Raw genomic sequence first — 17,731 nt, forward strand, 5'->3', positions numbered from 1 at the left:
AACTTGGCTCTTCTCAGTGGTATTCCTCTCTGACAATATCTCCAGAGAGCTCTGCACCTCCTCACTGCCTTCTTTGACAGCCCCATTTGGCCCCAGGAATCTTTCAGTCAAGGCTCATATGGCTAAATCTGGGAAAAGGCTGTGAAACTTTCAGATCTTATACTTACATTTATAAAAAGATTAATTGCTTTCCCCCCAAATCCTTCTGTAAGAAGTTAAGATTAAAAAGTTGAAAATAAGGAATAATTCCTTAAAAGGAAGCTATCTGGTTATCCTGTTCAGGGATCCAAAAACGGTCTGAACAAGGTGACTCTTAAAGGAAGGGTTGGGGGAGGACCTTTGTGGTCCCTTGTAGCTGTATTCCTATGCATCTGTCTTGATGACTGGGTCCCCTAGAGATTTTTGCCAGACTAATTAGTACACAGTCAGCTCTTTCCTTATAGATTTGTTATTAGGCTGTTAGGCCCTTATAGATTTGTATTCCCTCCTTAAAATTTTTGAGCTATTTTAAATTTTTCCATCTTCAACTGAGGGGAACTTTACTTTTGGCAAGTGATTTCACCTCCCTGGGCCTCAGTTTCCCTACCTTAAAAAAAGAGACTTGAACTGAATTTTTTCTAAGGTCACTTTCACCTCTAACATCCTATGATTCTCTAATAGGCCAGTAGCTGAGTCAGAAGGGGCATTAGGATCATAGATTCTCTTTCCTCTTCTAAATGAAATTTAAACCTTTAGAGGGGCTTGAGGGAAGAATACAAAACCTTTTGAGACATTTGGATGGCTTGAAAAGACTCCCTCCTCCTCCCCCACCCCACCAAAAGCCAACATACCTTTAGGACTTCAGAACTTGGGATGCTTCATGTGAAGTCATTAATATGCAAAAAATGCCTTCATAAATACTTGATACTGAACACAGTAGGGAATCACTTCATTTGAAAGAGGAAATGGGAGCTTGGAGTTGAAACATGTCTGCTTGTCTTTATTTTTTTTTATTGCTCTTTTCATCTCCACATTTCCCCTTGTAGTTTCACTCTCCCCCTTGTCCCTCATAGCTGCTCAGTCCCCCCCCCCCATATCTATCATCTCCTGGGCTGTGGTTGATTTTAGTTGCTAGATTCATGGCTACTTCACTGGCAGATGACCATCCTCCATGGTCACTATGCTAACAATTTGTTATCCTTTCTTTGGATGAGGATCCAACACTTTGTTGCCATCTGTGAAAGTGCAGAGATGGTGTCTTAAAAACACCCCAAAATGTCTTTCTCTTCTCCCTCCCGCCCCCAGCAATCAATAGGGGGCATTTTGAAATGGGTCATGTTCCCAGAAAGTCAATGCCCCTATCTTATCCTGACCTCAGGAAGCTTTCTGAAATCAAGTTCTGCGGACTCTCAATAAAAAGTGACTGGTAATACTAAACTATGCCCTCATCCTCCCCTTCCTCTTCTTCCCCTGCTCTGTCTTCCATGGCTAAACTAAAAAAAAATTTTTTTTCATAGCTAAAATCTTATTTAATGCCAGTTCTTAAATAAAAGAAAAATGTGATTGAAAGGGAAGGAGGAAAAAAAATAACAACAAAAAGAAACTGCTGATGCTGATGAAGATCGATTTGGCATGGTAGCTGCTGCCTGAATAAAAGGATGGACATGTCAGTGAGATTCACCAGACAAGAGACTGGAGGCATCTCCTTGAATATCTGCCAGTGGCATATCAGGGTACTGTAAACTAAAGTCTGCTAAGCATGAAGCCTAGCCCCCAAATTGATCCCAGATGCTTTAAATGGTAAACATTAAATTAGCCATTTACATCAAGTAAGGATAAGGAAGTGGTTAGTATGGAGGTCTGTGAATATATCATGGCAGAGAGAAAAGAATGATAGATTTGGAGTCAAAAGACCTGGGTTTGAACATTGGCTTGTGTACTAATTTACTTACCTGGGTGACATTGGATAAGTCCCTTAATATTTCTGTTCTTAGAAAAATGAAGAGATTGGATTAAATGGACTCTAAAATCTCTTCCAGTACCAAATCCAACAAAATTTAACTGGGAGGGGAGTTGTGGTTTGGACCCATGTTAGGAAGGTTACTCTCTGACAATTCAGTTATCAATATGGTCAGTGTCTGGCTGCTTCAGTCATCATACCTTTCCTAATAAGGAGATGGTAATCTTTATGGAGGTTTCTCTCCAAAAAGGATTCCCTCAGTAATTATTAAAAAAAAAAGTCAGTGAAATAATCTAAGATGTAGGCTACACTGCAGAATCAAATTGTATTTATGGACCTTCAACTGGGGTCTTAGAAGGTAAAGAGAAAATTTAAAGCTTTGAAAAAATATCACTATGGAAAGATGTCCAAAATCATATGATCATAGATTTAGGGTAGGAAAAGACTTTCATTGGAATATATTCTAACCATCTCATTTATAGATGAGGTAAGTTGAGGCACAAGTAATTTGTCCAAGATCATTGATTAGTGACAAAGGCAGGATCTATAACTTTGTTTTCTGATTTAAAATTGAATATTCTTTTTAACTATATGACACTGCCAAGATGGTGGGAGATGGTACAGAACAAAGGATAGTGTGTTGGATCTGAAATTAGAGCACCTGGATTCTGCCACTTATGACCTGTAAGACCTGTAAGTTCCTTGGGCCTCAGTTTCTTCATCTGTAAAATGAGGGAAGTTGGGTTTAATGACCTCTGAGGCATCATTTTCAGCTCTAGGTCTATATTCTTGTGATTACTCATGGGTCACCATAGGGATACCAGGAGAAAGTCCAGACTGGTATTTTAGGAGACTTGGATAAGCAAATCCCCTCTGTGACTAATATAACACAGTGAACTAACATTTGTCTTGCTGTTGTTTCTACCATGGTTGCTTATTTATTACTTTGTTCCTGCCTAAGAGGAGGTTCTTGCTTTTCCTATTATACCTGTTTGCTGCAGATATTCAATAATTGAACAGAATTCTAATTTAGCCCCTTTCTAGAGAATAATCCTGTTAATTATCACCCCCCCCATCTCAAAATGTAATTTGTGGTCTCCAGGATTCTCTTGAAGGTAAGGATACATTCATTTCATATGTTTCTCATTCTTTATTTCTATCCAATTACAGATTGATTAAGGTCACTGAGGACTAAAGTTACTCTGAAAATTCTCCTGGGGAGATTTTACTTTTTGCCTGGGGATTGCATCCATGTGTTTGTGTAGCCCTTTAACTTTTGACTAGATCTGTAATTACATCTATGGGGAGAACTCCTGGTTTGAAAATTCCCTCCATCAATACAGACTGGCAACTCAACTACCTTTTGTAGACTTGGAGTTGTTTATAGCAATGAGGGATTAAGCAAATTTCCCTTGGTTTCACAAATGGAACAGGTTAGAGGAGAACTTAAACCCAGGTCTTTTTGATGCCACAGCTGATTCTCTTCTATTATTCCATAAAGAGTTTTCCAGTCTTTTAATGGGGAATACAAATCAAGACTACATTTTCAATTCTACTATTGACTTACAGTGTGATGCTATGTTGGCTGAAATGTTTCTAGATGTATGAATTTACTGTTGATGGGAAACTGCTGGCTTGACAACTCTGGTAATTTATAGTCTTAGGGAGTTGCCTGGGCAGCTTGGTGGTCCAGTGGACCTGGAGTCTGAAAGACTTGAGTTCAAGTCTAGCCCCAGATACTTTAACCTCTGTCTGTCTCAGTTTCCTCGCTTTTAATAGTATTTTCCTCTCAGGTTATTGTGAGGATCATTTGTAAAGCCCTTCTCCCAATGGTATCATTTGATAATTGTTTGTTCTCACCTTTTTCCCTTCCCAAGGGGTTACATGACTTGCCTGTGGTCACAAAGATTAGTATTTGTTAAATTCAAGATTTGAATCTAGGTCTTCCTGGCTCCAAGGAGGAGGCTGTCTCTTCACTCAATTATATTTAAATGGTTAAATAGAATACTCTTATTATAGTGTCACTTTATGTTATTTGTGCTTATATTAGCTCTCTTGATATGATGTGGCCTTTTTGTTATTCACATGGTCTGTGGTGAATTTAGAATGGTTTTAGATATAGTCTCTGAGGTGCTATAAGGTATTTGGATTTTGATAACCAAAGAAAAATGTATTAATTTTATATTTCCCTTTGTCACAGTCTCCTTCAAAGAGTCTCTAGATACTCACTTATAAAGGACAGCTTCAAGGTAGGCATTTTTAAAAGATGGAAATATTGTTCCTATGATAATTCCTTTCTTTATATGAAAATTTCTACTTTATTTTGTCTTATGCTAGCAGCAATCACCCTAGAACCTGCAGACCAGGGGACAGCTGAAGTAATAGTAGGTATCTTTCTTTGACCTTAAGGCAATCCCATATGTCTTTTTTAACAACTACAAATACGACAATGACAATAAACTTTCAGAAGCAGCAGAGACAAGAAAATGGGGGAGAAGAGGGAAAGGACTAAGGAGGCATGTGATCTCAGATGATAGCAAAACTGAATAGGGAGAGTTGAAAGTCAAGTTTTCATTTTATTCCTTTTCCAGTTTCACAGCTCTTGAATTCGTCTGGTTTGTACTACAGGGAACATTTAAATATAATCACACCACGTATCTTCCAGTGGTAGAACAAGTTTATAAAAATTGGTAAATATATAATTCTAGAGCCATGGGAAAATGGGTACTCATATTCTTTATGGAGCAGTAAATGAATCTTCTAGCCATTCTGGAGAAACTTGGAACCATGTAAGAGAAGTGATTTTACTGTTCATACTCTTGGATGAAGAGATACCATTGTGTTCCAAGCAGGGCAAATATAGAGGGAAAGGTCTTCTATATGCCAAATATATGTCTGGCAGTCCTTTTGGTCACAGTAAAAAAATGAAAACAAGGCATCACTTGGGGAATGGTTAAGCAAATTGTGTTATATGAATGTAACAGATTATTATGATAAAAGAAATTATGAATAAAAAATTTCAGAGAAACTTGGGAAGACTTACTTGAACAGATCCAGAGCCAAGTAAGCAAGATCATATGGCCATGATAATGTAAAAAAAAATAACTCTAAGAAACCTCAAAAATTCAATAACAAATCTTATTCCACAGCATAATAGGATCATAAATTTTGGAAGGAACTCTAAAAGTCATTTTCAGAGAGGTAACCCCTTTACTTTATCAATAAGGAAATTGAGATTTGCAGAGGTTAGATTGCCTACTCCCTATCACAAGGCAGTAAATAGAAGAGCTAGGATTTGAACCTAGATCTACTGACTGTATCATGAATTACACTGTATCTTGCTGACTGACAATAGATCTTTTTTTTTTAATCTCAGTAAATTGATGGTGGACTGTGTGTACAGAAAGAGGTATATATTTGCCAGACATCAATGTGTCCTCTTATTTTTCACTTCTTGGATATAAGGAAAGATAACACAGAGGACAGCACTCTGGACTTGGAGTCAGGGAGACCTTAGTTCAAATTTAACCTTATATATTTCCTTAGCTGTGTGTGACCTTGGATAACCTCTCCCAGACTCAGTTTCTTTATCTGTAAAATGGGGATAGTTATAGTACCTAGCCTTTCAAGAGTTGTTGTGAGGATCAAGTAAGATCATATTTGTAAAGTGCTTTGCAAATCTTAAAGTTCTTTATAAATGCTCACTGTTATCATCATCATCATCATCATCATCATCATCATATGGGGAAATAACCATAATATTAAAAGATAAAAACATAGTAATCCCAAAACATAAAAGATTCAAAAAATCCAGTCATATCCTTGCTTAGAAATAAATTTCCAGACAAATTCTATTCTGTTTTTTTCATGGTCATCTTTTGTGGGTTTTTCCTTCACTTTCCATTTTTATTTCTGTTTCCCACCTAAGGGCAATGACCAATTAGTCTGTAAAAGACTATTAAGTTTTACCTTAGAGTGGTTAAATGTTTAGTGTTTATTGTATATTGTCTTTCTATCTATCCTTATTCATTTACCTTGCTTGCATTTGGCAAGTGGGAAAATTGTCTATTCAGCTTATTTCTGTCCTGGAAAAAAACAACAACCCTGAAATCATTGGATTTTGAAGGGACCTTAATGAATATCTCCTTATACAATCCATGAACTTGGTTTAAAAATATTGATGGCAGTATCTCAGTATAATTTATTTCTTTGCTAATACTATATTTTTATGTTATTCATTTAAAAATATTATTCTGAACAGAAGTATGTGAGCTTCATCAGATTTCCAAAGGAACCCATTTTACAAAAAAAAAATTAAGAAGTCCTGCTTTAGCTCACACTACCCCATCATTTTATAAATGAGTACTGAGAAGGCTGGAGAAGTGAGGAGACTCCCCTAATATCATTCATTTAATGGAAGAGGATAGGACTAGAATCCACAACCCCACACTTCTCTTCCCTCTGGCTGTTAAACTAAGGATAGATCTGAGCACTTGTGGGCTTACCATTGTCCTCTCTCACACTTGGAAAGTAAGGTCAATAATCATACCTTTTCTGCTGGCTCTGGCGTCAAGGATGAGGTTTCACAGGTCTTCACGTGAAGACTAGTTTCTGAATGAATAGTTTCTTCAAGGAAAAGCAGAGAGAAAAATATCAGGAATTTCAGCTATACCTTTCCCCTGATTTATTTATATATATGTTTCTATTTACATACACACACACACACACACACACACATACACACACACCCCTACACATGAGACAGTGCATCCTAGGTCTAGAACTAGAAGGAATTATCAGAATTCATATATATATATGTACATATATATATATATATTATGCAGATGAAAAAACTGAGAGCCAGGTTAAGTGACCTGTCTAAGTTCATACAGGTAGTAAACATCAGAGAAGGGATTTGAATTTGGGTCATTTGCCTCCAGAACCAGTATCTGTTGTTCTATTCTACCCCATCCACCTTCTCCATATATATATATATATTTCACATATTCAAAACATTTCTACATAGCCGCATTCTAAAAACTGTTTATATTAAAGTGATGCTGAATCTTAGACTATGTTAAGTATTTTTCTTGCTTCTGTTGCTTATTATAGAGATAAAATGGAATTCTTTATACGACCAAAATTCAGAGAAAGGAAAATGAAAGAGAAAGATGTTGATGGGGGAAATTGCTGATGCTGGTAAAATATAAATGTTGTCTGATGGTAGCTCAATCCTGCAGGAAATCCTCTAGACAGAGAATAGAAATCTTTTCTTTTTTATCTGTTGGGGGAGATCTGATGTTTCATTGTGACATAGTGATAAACATGGATGCCAGCAAAGGTCATGTTCTGGTAGGGTCCATCAATCTTGAAACTTTCTAAGTACAAGCAGGTGGTAAATGGCAGAATATCTGTTGTCTAAGCACTGTCTTGACTAAATTTGAAGAGGTTCAGTTCAACTCAACAGACATTTATTAACCCCTGATATATATATAGACTGTTCTATGCTGCTGGGGATGCAAAGCCAAAGGAAAATACTCATTTGTTTCTATAGATATTATATTTAGGGATTCAGAGTGGACACCTGGACAATGAAGCATTATAAAAAAATAACAGTAAGCTTCTCTGATAAAGATCTTATTTCTCAAATATATATAGGGAGTTGAGTCAAATTAATAAAAATAAAGGTCATTCTCCAATTGATATACAGTTAAAATATATAAACAGGCAGTTTTCAGAAGAAATCAAAACTTTCCATCACCATATGAAAAAAAATGCTGTAATTCACAATTAGGAAAATGCAAATTAAAACAATTCTGAGTTATCACCTCACACCTGTAAGAAATCACATTAAAGGGGAAAAATGGTACTTTAATAATCTTCTAATGGAATTATAAATTGGTCCAATCATTGTGGACAATTTGGACATTGTGGACAATTTGGAACTATGCCCAAAAGGCTATAAAACTGCTCATTCTTTTGACTCAGCAACAAGACTATTAAGTCTGTATCCTAAAGAGATCAAAGAAAAAGGGGGGAAAATCTACATGTACAAAAATATTCATAGCAACTCTTTTTGTGGTGGTGGTAAAGAATTAGAAATGGAGGAGATGCTCATCCATTAGGGAATGGTAGAACAAGTTGGGACATATGGTTGTTATGGAATACTATTGTGTTATAAGAAATTACTAGGAGGGTGATTTCTGAAAAAGCATGACAAGACCTATAAGAACTAGTGCAAAGTGAACTGAAGACCCTGGAGATCATTGTGCACAATAACAATGATACTGTATGATGATCAATTATGAAAGACTTGGTTACCCTGAGTAATCCAATGATCCAAGAAAATTCCAAAGGTTCATGATGAAAAAAATGTTAACCATTTCTACATAGAGAAGTGATGAACTGGGTATGCAAGTTAAAGTATATAATTTTTTTGCTTTATTGATTTATAATTATTTTCTTGTGTTTGGGGAGAGCAATATGAATAGCATGGATATGTTTTTGCATGCTTTTACATGTATAATCAATATCATTTTGCTGCCTTTTTAGCAGGTGAGGGAAGGATGGGAGGAAGAAAGAATTTGGAACTCAAAATTTATTTATTTTGAATTTTACAATTTTTCCCCTAATCTTGATTCCCTTCCTCTACCCCCCCCCCCACAGAAAGCAGTCTGATAGTCTTTACAGTGATCAGAATTGAATGTGTTGAGAGAGAAATCATAACCTTAAGGAAAAAGCCAAATACAAAGAGATAGCAAGATTACATAATAAGATAATTTTTTTTAAATTAAAGTTAATAGTCTGGTCTTTGTTCAAATTCTACAATTCTTTCCCTGAATACAGATAGTATTCTCCATCGCAGATACCCCAAGATTGTCCCTGATTGTTGCACTGATGAAATGAGCAAATCCATTAAGATTGATCATCAACCCCATGTTTCTGTTATGAAATATAATATTCTTCTGGTTCTGCTCATCTTACTCAGCATCAGTTCATGTGAATCCTTCCAGGTTTCTCTGAATTCCCATCCCTCCCGGTTTCTAAGAGAACAATAGTGTTCCATAACATACATATACCACAATTTGCTAAGCCATTCCCCAATTGAAGGACATTTACTTGATTTCCAATTCTTTACCACCTCAAACAGGGCTGCTATGAATAATTTTGTACAAGTGATATTTTTGCCCTTTTTCATCATCTCTTCAGGGTACATAGTAGACCCAGTAGTGGCATTGCTGGATCAAAGGTATGCACATTTTTATTGCCCTTTGAGGGTAATTCCATATTGCTCTTCAGAAAGGTTGGATGAGGAACTCAAAATTTAAAAAGAAAAAACATCAAAAACAAATGATTTTTTAAAGGAGAGAAAATAGATATAGAATTTATTCAGTTGAGCAGAATTAACCTCTGCATCCATATCTGACAATGTTTGGTCAGAAAGGTATGTTAACTTGAATGGCATTGGAAATTCTGACCAGCCAGAGAAATGTGATGTTGACTGAGCCTTTCATGCCCAAGGAGACCAGAAGTCATCTCAAGTGCTCAAGCCCCAGTCACTTGGATTAAGTTTTGAAGACAATTTCTCCCCTTTAAAGAGAAACTGGACCAATATACATGATCTAAATATTGTTCCTACTACAAGATATAATTGATAAGATCTGAAAATTGATTGTATGTGGATAGGGTTAGGAAGAGGTCAAAGTCAAAGATGACTTTCATATTATAAAAATGGGTGACCAGGATAATGGTGGTACCCTTAACAGAAGTACAGAAACTTGGAAGAAGGGTGAATTTATGAAGGAAAAGACATTGAGTTCCATTTGGACATTCTAAGTTTGAGATGTGGGTTAGTTATTCAGAGAAGATAATCCCTGAATTTTTTAGAGGGGGAAAGAGTCACAGCAATGACCAAGTCTGTGTAACAAAGCAAGGAGGAATTATAGTAGAGGATAGATTCCTTAAGGGGCAGGCAGGATTGTTTTAATTTTTTTTCATATGTATTCTACTATAGTGCTTAACTTAATGATTGCTTAAATCAATGCCTGTTGCACAGTTTACATTGGTGGAGAGTAACCATGCTAATGAAACCAAGACTCCCTAAATTATAAAAGGAGACTGATGGGGATATGGATAAGAGTAAGGCCCTAAGATTTCATTCATTTTCTTTTTCTTGTAAAATAGTACTTTTTTATTCTTTTTTAAATAAATTTTTATTAAAGCTATTATTTGAGTTTTACAATTTTCCCCCCAATCTTACTCCCCCCCCCCCCCGGAAAGCAATCTGTCAGTCTTTACTTTGTTTCCATGTTGTACCTTGATCCAAATTGGGTGTGATGAAAGAGAAATCATATCCTTAGAGAAGAGACAAGAATTCTAAGAGGTAACAAGATCAGACAATAAGATATCTGTTTTTTTTTTCTAAATTAAAGGGAATAGTCCTTGAACTTTGTTCAAACTCCACAGCTCCTTAACTGGATACAGATGGCACTCTCCTTTGCAGACAGCCCCAAATTGCTCCCAATTGTTTCACTGATGGAATGAGCAAGTCCTTCAAGGTTGATCATCACTCCCATGTTGCTTTTAGGGTGTACAGTGTTTTTCTGGTTCTGCTCATCTTGCTCAGCGTCAGCTCATGCAAATCCCTCCAGGCTTCCCTGAATTCCCATCCCTCCTGGTTTCTAATAGAACAATAGTGTTCCATGACATACATATACCACAGTTTGCTAAGCCATTCCCCAATTGAAGGACATTTACTTGATTTTCAATTCTTTGCCACCACAAACAGGGCTGCTATAAATAAAAAAATAGTACGAAAAATATCTGGACCAACAGATAAGGATATATCAATTTGCTTAGGAAATGGACACAACTAAAGAAATGCTCTTGGCTTGCTTCATGTAAGTCTTGTCATTATATCTATTTATATCCTTCTATCACTGCTCATCTCTGAAGATGAGGTCATTGACAGTGATTATGATCTGTGTCCCCTCAAGTGGCTGAAAAAAAACCCAATGTCTTTCTCATTAATGATCTTTCCCACATTTTGTACTTGTGAACATTCTCCCTTTGAGTTATACCCCAGTGGTTCACTGGAGGGCCTCTCATTTCTTGGATCACTCTAAACCTGGAATATTGATTGATCTAAAGTCTTGACTTTGGAATGGTTTCTCCATTACTTGTTCCTCATGGTTTGATCCATTACTTTTGTTGTCTTCCAGCTGCCAATATTATGGGACCAAAGGGTTTATGAGGGAAAAGACATTGAGTTCCATTTGGACATTCTAAGTTTGAGATGTGGGTTAATCATTCAAGAGAAGATAATCCATTTAGAGTTGGAAAAGTTTATCTAGTCTACCCCTCTTCACCTTACAGATGAGAAAATGAGGACAACTGACCACAGGCTGTTTGAAATGGCTTCAGTACATCTTGAAAACTTTTCTTGCTTCCTTTTTTTATTGGTAATTACCCCATTTTATCTTGCCATTCAATAGTTACTTGGCCATGGTTCATTCTTCAGACAGATTCTGCCTGCAGACTTGTGTCCCTTCTCTGTTGCTTGGAAGGCCTCTCTGGTAGATTTGACATAAAACTTATGAATTCTAATAAATGGGGGAAATGCTTGTGTTAACAGGCAGAAGGATTCTATCACCCAAGGTTCAAGAAATGTAAACACACTTTAGACACAAGGCTGAAAAATCACTTAGGACTTCGACATCTCTTGGCTATGTGACCCTGGCAGTTCACTAAAGGTCTAAGTTGTCAGAGAGGAGAGACTCTTAACTGAAACCACATTCCTTAGAGATAAAGCAATGGACTGGTCAAACATCCTCCTCTGAACAGCAGGGCAATCTCTAACACTATTATCAAGGCCAAAGAAACTAACTACATTTGCCAATTCACTGGGGCAGGGCCTCTGGAGGCAGGGCCCATTCTTTTGTGAGGTATAGGGGTGGATGTGCATGTTCACAGATTAGGAATTGGATGACATGGAGCTATGCCTAAAAATAGGAGAAGCCCTGCCTTTTGGTGGTGAGCATTCCTATTGCTCAAGAGATAAACTGTGAACCCACTCTGTAACTGGCTGCCCACCATCTCATCTATGAAGGCAGACGCACAGGCCCTAGCATTAATTGGGCCGCAAGCTTTTAGCTCAGAGATAGCATTCTTGCTCGATAATCTGTCAGCTTCAGTGATGACCCTTGTTAGAATCTCATCCCAAACCTCCCTTTTCTTCTTTTTCCAGAGCATGGAATCCTTCATCAAACACTCAAAACTTGAAAAGCAGGATAGAAGAAGAGATTAGTAGTTCAGAAGACAGATCCTTAAATGTCCTGTAATCCAAATACTCCACCAACCATGCTTAACTCCCAAGTGTGGTTTCTATTAAAAAAGAAGCTTAACCAAATTTCATTCTTAATTTTTCTCTTTCTTTTATGTTTGCTCTCTTCCCAGGATGGGACAACTCCCCTTCCCCACCACCCTTTAAGCTCAATAGGTTTGTCAATATGAAGATGTAGCACCAAGGGGTCTACTTATCAGGTGAGGTAAGATATCTGACTCCTTCCCAGATCTTTGTCAGGGTCTGGGAAAGAATGCTCAGACAGTCAGGCTCCAAAGTTATAACAGTGGGTGGCAAGGACCAGAGTCACAAACTTTCACAGAAACCTCTTAACAAAGGTTCAAGGGCATCCTGTTTCCAAAGTCCCAGGTCCCCAAGTTTTACCCTATAAGAAACAGGAGCATCCACTGTAGAACAAACTACACTAAGGTCATTGTTGGCAATGACTGCCTCTACCTCTTTCTCATTCTTGTACTAGACTTCTCAATAGTGATCAATAGGGGCAGCTAGGTGGTGCAGTGGATAGAGCACTGGCCCTGGAGTCAGGAGTACCTTAGTTCAAATCCAGCCTGAGACAGTTACTAATTACCTAGCTGTGTGTCCTTGTGCCAGCCACTTAACCCCATTGCCTTGCAAAAAAACAAAAACAAAATAGTGATCAATAATAGAATCAAGTCAGAGGAAACAACCTATGGAAGAAACAATAGATCCTGACCTTTCTTTTTGTTTTCTTTTTCTTTTTTTTGTAAATTCAAATATCACTCTGGTCTTTTTTTTTTAAGTGGATTTATTCCTTTGGTTTCTTTTGTCAAACATGAAAAGGGGAAAATTGCAAATGCAGATAATTTTAAAAAGTTCTTTCCAGTGAAAAGTTAACCATAAAAGGAAGGGCAACCATCATCCATGTGCATAGCCTCTCTGGGCTTTCCTCAAGAGGAAGCCTTCTAAAAATACTTTATTTTATATGCTGTGACTCAAGAAGCCAATGACCTATAGAGTGTTTGTCCTGTAACAATAAATCTCAAGTCTCTGCTTATTTAGCCCAGGAGACCAAGACCCAAGATAGCCATTTTATAAACTAGTCATTATCAAATTTTTGGGACAAGATTTAAGATCCTGCCTACATTAGGCATTTTCACTTGGAAACTTTGTTGATAGGGAGGGGAGGATGGGGGCTCTATGTAAATAGTTCTTAGACCTGAAAAAAGTCTCAGGGCCAGATTCAAGCCCTAGGGAATTCTATCAAAGGATCTCAAAGGAACCATCCAAAAGAGATCAGTCAGCCTGAATTTAAATATGGCAATGCCTAGTAAATCTGAGGGAGATACTTTTTTCTTTCAAATTGAAATAAAACATCTTTTTACTCAACTTCTGTTTTCTTAGACTATAGCAAACCCAGTCTCAAGGGTTTCACCATGTCTTGGGAACAAGAGCTTTCCTTAAAAGTTAATAAATTATTTTTTATAGCAACATTCGAATGTAAATGACCCATTACCAAGCTTGAATTGGAAGAAGGCAAGCTTATTAATGGAGTTTCTAATGAGTTGGGGGAGTAACAGAACATAAAACACAGAAGAAACCTTCTAATCCAGCTGATATGATTAGAGAAGTAGAGACCAGTTGTGTTAACCTGGGTAAGAATTGCCCAAAGAGACTGAGAGTGAATCAGCACAAATAGCCAGCTAGAATGATTTGGGGTCTCCAACAGTTTGCTGCAAATGTAGGAGGCAATGTAAGCTTAGAGGATCCCAGACATCCTGGTCTATGTTCTTTGGATACAATCATTATGAACTGGACCCCATGAATTTTTCCATTGAATTAGTTATGAGACCCAAGAGCATAGATTCATTTTCAAATGAGGAATTGTAGAACACATAATTCACATAAAGCAAAGCAAAAACTTTTAGAAGCATGGAGAATTGCAAAAAAAAAAAAAATGGGGGGAGAAAAAGGAAGAAAAAATGAATACACCCTTGAGGAAGGAAACAAATGACTGAAGAGTAAATCTAGGAGGTAGTATTAGCCAGTGTAGTCATAATAGAATGAAAAAAAAAACACTCAGGGTATTTCTGCATATTTGGGATTGTATACTAAATTGCATGTGTAAGGTTAATAATTTCTAGGGATATATGGGACTTAGTGCTTTGCGATGATGCAATCATTATATTGACCACCAAGCAGAATTTCTATCTTCCCCTTCTAGTTTCTAGCTGACATAATATTACTCTAGGATTTTCCATGAAGGATAGGGAAGGGATATAATCCCCTATATTATCAGCATGGTGAATTATGTCCACTTGGCTCTGGAGCAGGGATTTGGCAAAGGAGCTGGAGCATAGGCTTCTGGTTGCTTCTCTACTTTGTATATGTGGGGTATTTGGTTTTACTATAGGCAAATGAATATTGATCTTAAGAAGGATTTATCTAGTTGAGGAATCTTCACGAATTCCTGAACCTCTAGTTAGTGCTGTCTACACAGTGGAAGGTGTCCTTTATCTACTATAGTGCTTCCAGGTGAAGGTAAACATTAGCAAGCCAGGTTAAGCCCAAACTCTGATTTGACTTGCTGAAGAAATGGACTGGGAAGGAAATATTTAGACAGTGCAGAGTTGAGGTGAAATGTAACATATCCATTGAAAAGTCCTTCAAACTATTTCATGTTTAGATGTTGAAGTCTCAATTGCTGAGAAGTATAACAGCAGGTATGTTGGGCTGCAGCTCCACGTTTTAAGCTTTTGTCAATATATGTCTATGAATCCTTGTGTTAAGTCTTTCTTTAGTGTAAAAGCTGGGGTATCTGATATTTTTTTTGCAAGGCAGTGGGATTAAATGACTTGCCCAAGGTCACACAGCTAACTCAGGTCCTCCCGACTCCAGGGCTTTATCCATTGCACAACCTAGCTGCCCCAGGGATATTCAATTTTTTAGCTCTTCTGGGCTGCATCACCCAACAAAAACTTGTCAAGGATCGTGTACAAAATTTAATATTTATTTTTCACAATGGTTTTTTACGTTGTAAAGGAAATAAATAACTATCCCAAAGGTATAAAATACCTTTCTCTTCTCCCTTTTAGAAAATCTTAGACATGAAACAAGCCTAGATTTTAAGTAATTTTCTCCATTCTCTATAGGTTAGGGGTATTAAAAAAACAAAGGAGGGAAGGAGTTAGTGACCAAACTCCCTCAAGATTTAATCTGGTCTCTGTGTGCATAGGTACAGTTTCTAGAGGAGCCTCTTAATGTAGAACATGTGGTCACCTGAGAGAGGCAACTGAAGAGAAAGCAAATTTCAAACACCATCTATTTTTCCTGTTCTTATTCATCTGATGCTGAATGGAACTGGAAGAAGTTGTAGAACCATGATTTACTATAAATGTATGTTACCAAATTTTAATTCAACCTTTCTTTGTATCCTTAGTTAGCACAGTACCTTAATAAATGCTTCTTGAAAAAAATTTATAATAATTCTTTTTATATTGGCAAAGAATTAGAAATTAATGGGATGCCCATCAATTGGGAAATGGTTGAACAAATTGTGGTATGTGAATTTTTGAACATTATATTCTATAAGAAATCATACTTGATAGGACTTCAGAAAAGCCTGGAAAGATTAGCATGAATTGATTATGTATGAAATGAGCAGAATCAGAAGAACACACAGTACACACTAACAACAACATGGAATCATGATCAGCTATGATGGACTTGTTCATTTCAATAATATAATAATCAAAGACAATTCTAAAAGACTTGTGATGGAAAATACCATCCCTATCCAGAGAAGGAGCTGTGAAATTTAAATGAAGACCAAAACTTAGTATCTTCAATTTTTAAAAGTTGTTTTATGTATTATATCATTTTTTCTATCTAATTTCTTTTGTTCTGTTTGGATGATTCTTCTTTCACAACATGATCAATATGGATATATGTTTAGCATGGCTATAAATGTAGAGCCTGTATTAGGAGGGAAGGGAGGGGGAAAAATGTAAAACTTAAAACCTTGCAAGAAATGATTGGCAAAAACTACTATTGCATATAATTGGAAAAGCAAATAAAACATTTAAATTAAAAGAAGAATGTTTGTTTATTGACTTGCTCACTATTCCTTGATGAGGGTATTAGTAGGGAATGAACATTGACCTTTCTTTTTTTTTTTTTTTTTTTTTTTTTTTTTTAGGTTTTTGCAAGGCAATGGGGCTAAGTGGTTTACCCAAGGCCACACAGCTAGGTAATTATTAAGTGTCTGAGGTCGCATTTGAACTCAGGTACCCCTGACTCCAGGGCTGGTGCTCTATCCACTGTACCACCTAGAGGCCCTGAATATTGACTTTTACATTCAGAATTCAACAGTGGGTCACATCTATTTCACAAGTGACTAAAAGAAAATATAAGATCCCATTGTGTTTACTGTTTGTTGATTATGAAAAAGTATTAGATTTATAAGGATGAAACTCTGCCCTAACAGGCTTTTTTCCAACATATCTCACAGTCATACCTCAAAATCATATAAAATTTCTTAAAAAGTTAAATAACCATAATAATAACCCTGTTAAATGAATCTCTTATCATAAACATTGGATAAGACATAAAATAGGGAGAGGTATGCTTGCCAGAGGTATTCACCACTGTAGAGTTCAAGTGGAGGAGGGAATCTCTTTGAATGGTGAAATCCTTTGGCTGCTCCTATCTGTAGATAATATTGTATTGGTTGTACCAAGAGACTCCCAGAAGAGATCTGTAACCTTCATCAGAGTTTGACTTAAACTTACATAGAGGAAAAGTGGATGAAGAATTATCTATTGCTCAGATTACATCATGATTTGACTAGACAACTTCTAGAACAAAAGAATCAATAATCAGACTTATGGATAATTAATACATATGGGCAGTGATATGGGTACCTAATTGAACAAGAGAAATAGAACCAGGGGAAACAATTTATACAATAACAACATAGAAAAGTCACCACCTTTGAAAGACTTAAAAACTTTGATCAATTCAGTAATCAACAATATTGCTAGAAAACTGATGTTGAAATATTATGAAAAATTACCCATTCTCATTTCTTTCAGTGAGATGCAGTGAGACAAGCATTTTTGGGACATGGCAAAGGCAGGGATTTGTTTAACTTGTCTATATTTTTTACATTTTTTTTCCCTTTTACTCCAATGAGGGTGGGGTATAAAGGAAAAAAAAAACACTTGTTAAATGAAAATTAAATATAAAAAAGTTCTGAGAAATGAGTTAGTTTGTAAATAACACATATGTAGGTTTTCTGAGGGGAATCTTACCTTTCCTGATATGCTGATCACTTGAGTACCCTTCATGAAGATTGATACTTGAATCTATGGGTTGATTTGCTAAAAAGAAAATAGAGGAGATTAAATGATAATATCAATACAGATTGAGAAAGTTGTCATAAACACACAAAAGGACTGAACAGATTATTA

The 17,731-nt window shown here is 36.5% G+C and overlaps 1 protein-coding gene and 1 long non-coding RNA gene across 2 annotated transcripts in view; one reads left to right on the plus strand and one right to left on the minus strand.

The window, feature by feature from the left end:
* The window catches only part of KIAA2012 (KIAA2012 ortholog), a 149,245-nt gene that overhangs the window by 72,367 nt on the left and 59,147 nt on the right, over positions 1-17,731 (minus strand). Inside the window, 2 exon segments of the mRNA XM_074191630.1 lie at positions 6,489-6,565; positions 17,573-17,641. Of these exon segments, the coding sequence (XP_074047731.1) occupies positions 6,489-6,565; positions 17,573-17,641 (146 nt within the window).
* On the plus strand, positions 1,463-12,843 carry LOC141491064 (uncharacterized). Its single transcript, XR_012469445.1, has 3 exons — positions 1,463-1,712; positions 4,140-4,188; positions 12,186-12,843. It is a non-coding gene; the product is annotated as an uncharacterized LOC141491064 (long non-coding RNA).

The sequence above is a fragment of the Macrotis lagotis genome, chromosome 6 (genome assembly GCF_037893015.1).
Source record: "Macrotis lagotis isolate mMagLag1 chromosome 6, bilby.v1.9.chrom.fasta, whole genome shotgun sequence".
NCBI lineage: Eukaryota > Metazoa > Chordata > Mammalia > Peramelemorphia > Peramelidae > Macrotis > Macrotis lagotis.